General features: G+C 36.8%; 1 protein-coding gene across 1 annotated transcript; it reads right to left on the bottom strand.

Moving 5' to 3' along the window:
- Positions 1-683: 683 nt before the first annotated feature.
- LOC100181297 lies at positions 684-2,789 on the bottom strand. The gene is made up of 5 exons (XM_002129413.5): positions 2,545-2,789; positions 2,248-2,430; positions 2,011-2,171; positions 1,817-1,941; positions 684-1,709 (listed from the first exon to the last, which is right to left on the bottom strand). The coding sequence occupies exons 1-5, from the start codon at positions 2,752-2,754 to the stop codon at positions 1,462-1,464; spliced, it is 927 nt and encodes a 308-aa protein (XP_002129449.1). The 5' UTR covers positions 2,755-2,789; the 3' UTR covers positions 684-1,461.
- Positions 2,790-4,063: the final 1,274 nt, after the last annotated feature.

Genomic DNA, 4,063 nt, shown 5'->3' with positions numbered 1-4,063 from the left:
AGTTTTGTCCACAAAGAATTAACATTACCCCTGCGAAATACAAACTGATATAATATCTGGCATCTTGTGTCAGCAAGTTATAGAAATATAAAAAGCAAATCTGCAGGAAAAATAAATTTAACTGACTAACTGTATACAGGTGTCTAGGGAATAATTATCCTTGTCCAACGCCGTGGCAAAGTGGTTAGTGCGCAAGCCCTTAACCCAGAGGTAATGGGTTCAAGGCTCGTGGCTGCTACCATTGTTGGCGTATGTGTCCTTGGACAAGACACTTAACGGCAATTGCTTCAACCCTTGTCCAAATTATCAGTCATACAAAAAATTAAAAAATAATGACCCACAAAGTAACATACATGGTAACTGGTGACACGAGGTGTATGTGTTATAAAGACTGTCGTTTTCCTGCCACTCGAAAATAAAGCAAGTTACATTCGTTCATTCACTTAGCTGAAATGCACAATTATATTGCCTGAACTGTAACCATACAAAGGATCCTCCACTACTACCAACTATAAATATTTGTTTGGTATTTTGCATGGGTGAGATGCCGTACCAAGGCTCGTCATCGGCCTTAGGACCTGAGACATAAGCCAGAGTTTGGCTATTATTCTAATACCCAGCTGAGTACAACTAATAAACTGGATTTCCTGGTTTCAAATAACATAAAACATTTACCCAACAGCTTTGTTGCAAGTTACCAACAGAGTTGTTTTGTAATTTGCGCAAAATATGATTAATACTTCGCCAATAATCATGAATTATGTCATTGTTTTAATAATGAGTCAATAAAAACAAACGTGTGCAATTTAAATTAGGTTACTTTAAACAAAACATGTCCAGACAACATAATCATACTCATACACTCGTGTATATATGCAGAACTTTTAGAAATTTATCTTTCATTTGCACATCTCATCTGCAAACTATACAATTGTAAAAGTGGTTCTTCAAACTTATGTCAAACTTTATAAATAAACTAGATATCCGTACGACGAGCATAGTGTACCAAACTAGCTATATCCGTACAGGCAGTAAATAACCAGAAACGCTTGAAAAAAAACTTAAATCACCTGTTACATAAACGTGAAATGTGAAATAAAATAGCAAAACGTGAAATAAAATAGCAATCTTGGTGTCGTTGGAAAGAAGAAGCGACACTTTAATTACGTATCAAAAAATATATTAAATAATCAAAGTACTTTTAGTTGGGTGGGCAGTCAAACTTTATCAAAGTTTGACACGCGATAAACACAACACATGTTGATGTATAGTAAACATTTCCCAACACCTAGCTTACCTACAGGATCACCAACTGTAGAACAATACCGTCGTCGATTATAATTCTATTCGCAATGTTGATATTATTGCCAAACGCCTCCAAGTTACTTTCCAACTTCCTATACTCTTCTTAATATATAGGTTGGCCCTGAAAAGGGCCGATTTTATAATTAGTTTAATTCCTCAAACGGTGTACTGTCTTCTGATTGCCTCCAAAATCTCTGGGAAGAAATTTTGGACGGAACGACTTCGTCTCCACATAAATTCGTCGAGATACGAGGGGATAAAATCCCGTCGTACCCCATTCCTCTTAGCCAGTTCCCGCTTACAATTTCGCCACAGATTCTCCACATGATTTGGGTGAACCCCACTCTCGCTAACAAATTGATAGCTGTGGTTCACCGTCTTGTGGGTATAATTCTGCGGCATTGCTGTAAAATAAGATATGACCTGTTATAGGAAACAATCTATGTTTTAACATATTGTCTTCGTCATGTTAAGTATTTCTTTACATAATAGTTTTACAGCTTCTTCTTACCGGATATCCCAGCGTAGGCTCTCCACTCGTCCGAATAAATGGTGGAGTTCGGTGCAATACAATCCGCAATAATAGGGAGAAGTGTCGCTGCGTCCCTAATGTCGACCAGGCGCATGAAGCACTCACTAAATGAGAAAATGATTAGATAAAAAGTAATTATGTTTTTAATGCAAGTTAGGGAATTGATAACTTACCCAGTCCCTATGCAGATGCCCCCAAAGACCCACTGGGCACGAACCGGACGCGCTTGGGCGTTTCCGGGTTTTCGGCGTGCAACGTGAGTTTCATCAATGGCCACTATCTGACCAGGTCCACCGATTGGTGCGGTATTTCGTATTAAATCTTCGGAGCAGACCTTTAAAAAGTATAGCAGCTTATTACATTATATCCGACACTTATGTTCATATAAACAGTGTGGAAACAAATCTTACCTCTCGTAAAAAGCCACACCAATCGATGACCGTATGGTTGCACAATTTTGTGTACCTGCATATTTTTTGGACCGAGTTGTCACCTTCTGCCCAAAGATATATGAGGCGAATGCACTCAACCAAAGGAGCATTACTCTTTGAAAAAAAAGAGTGCTTCCTAATTGAAGATGTTGTTTTACAATCCTGAAAAAAAGTTGACAATATAGTTCTGCGGGGTAAGATAGGATATCGTTAGCAAATATTATTCAATATTTCCGGATATAATTTTATTGCAATTATATATACAAGAGCACATACTTTTTTCCGGCATCTCCAGGATTGGCCATCTGCCGTACTTGACTGACGGCGCAAACGCATACCGGTAGCGGATCCACACTTATGGCAAATCCGTTCTTTTGAAATAAGGCCAAACTTCCGCAGCCACTCGATCGCCTTTTCCGTGGAGTTCAATACACCATCCAACGTCAGATCACACAAATTTAATCCAACAAGCTCATGAAGCGACATAATGCAAGTATAACTCCGTGTTCTGATATTAAAATAGAATTATTAGCGAAGAAAGCATTATTATTTACTACTAACAAACTTATTTTAAGTTTAATAGGCTTATCAATTTTTCTCAAGCTGGTTGGCTAACATACTATACTTTCCTCATCTATTGTAAAATTACTAGAAAAAAATATGCTGCGTATAATACAAATTGAATATTTACCTTAGTTGATTAAATATAAACAATGCTAAATGCGAACTATATCTTCTTTGTCTTTGCTTAACAAAATAAAACAATACTTACAGAAGCAAGTGTAACAGTGATTTGGTTGTTTATTTCATTTCTGGTAATTATCGCCACAGCTGGATGTCTGACGTAATTAGACGTAGCGTCGCCAACAGTACAGCTGGTAGAAATGTACCTTGAAACGGTGCAAAATGTGTTTAATAATATTTTTCCTCGGACAATTTTTCAGCTGGTTGGTATATACCGGTATTGTACCCACTGCGCATAGCTAGCGGAAAATACGTTAAAAGTTGGCGTTGCGTAAATATTGATAGAGGTATTACACCAGTTTTTAAATGTGTTGTGAATGTGGCTTGATGTCTGACGTAATCAGACAAAGCGTCGCCAACAGTACAGCTGGTGAAAATAAAAATACAGCTGGTGGAAACGTGTGTCAAAATTTTGTTAATTTTTATTAACGATTTTTGTATTTTATCGCGGGTCAGCTTTGACAGCCCACATAATTAAAAGTACTTTGATTATTTAATATATTTTTTGATACGTAATTAAAGTGTCGCTTCTTCTTTTCAACGACACCAAGATTGCTATTTTAGCCTTTCTATAACTTGAGATATTAAATTTCAAAGAGAAGTAGTTTCTTTCCTTCGGCGGGGGGGGGGGAGTCGACTTCACTAGCTGCAGCGTCTATGAATAATACGTTAAAAGTAGGTGTTGCGAAAGTATTAATAAATCAAAAACTAGGGGCGGTATTACTCCAATTTTTTAATATGTTTTGCATGTTGCTATACATTAACGTGTTTAAAAATTTTGTTAATTTTTATTAACGATTTTTGTATTTTATCACGGGTCAACTTTGACGGTCCACATAAATAAAAGTACTTTGATTATTTAATATATTTTTTGATACGTAATTGAAGTGTCGCTTCTTCTTTTCAACGACACTAAGATTGCTATTTTAGCCTTTTTATAACTTGAGATATTGAATTTCAAAGAGAAGTAGTTTCTTTCCTTCGGCGGGGGGAGTCGACTTCACTAGGTGCAGCGTCTATGAATAATACGTTATAAGTAGGTGTTGCGAAA

Source organism: Ciona intestinalis, unplaced genomic scaffold, assembly GCF_000224145.3.
Source record: "Ciona intestinalis unplaced genomic scaffold, KH HT000852.1, whole genome shotgun sequence".
NCBI lineage: Eukaryota > Metazoa > Chordata > Ascidiacea > Phlebobranchia > Cionidae > Ciona > Ciona intestinalis.
The sequence above is the reverse complement of the archived record's forward strand: the minus strand, read 5'-3'. Positions and strand labels throughout refer to the sequence as shown.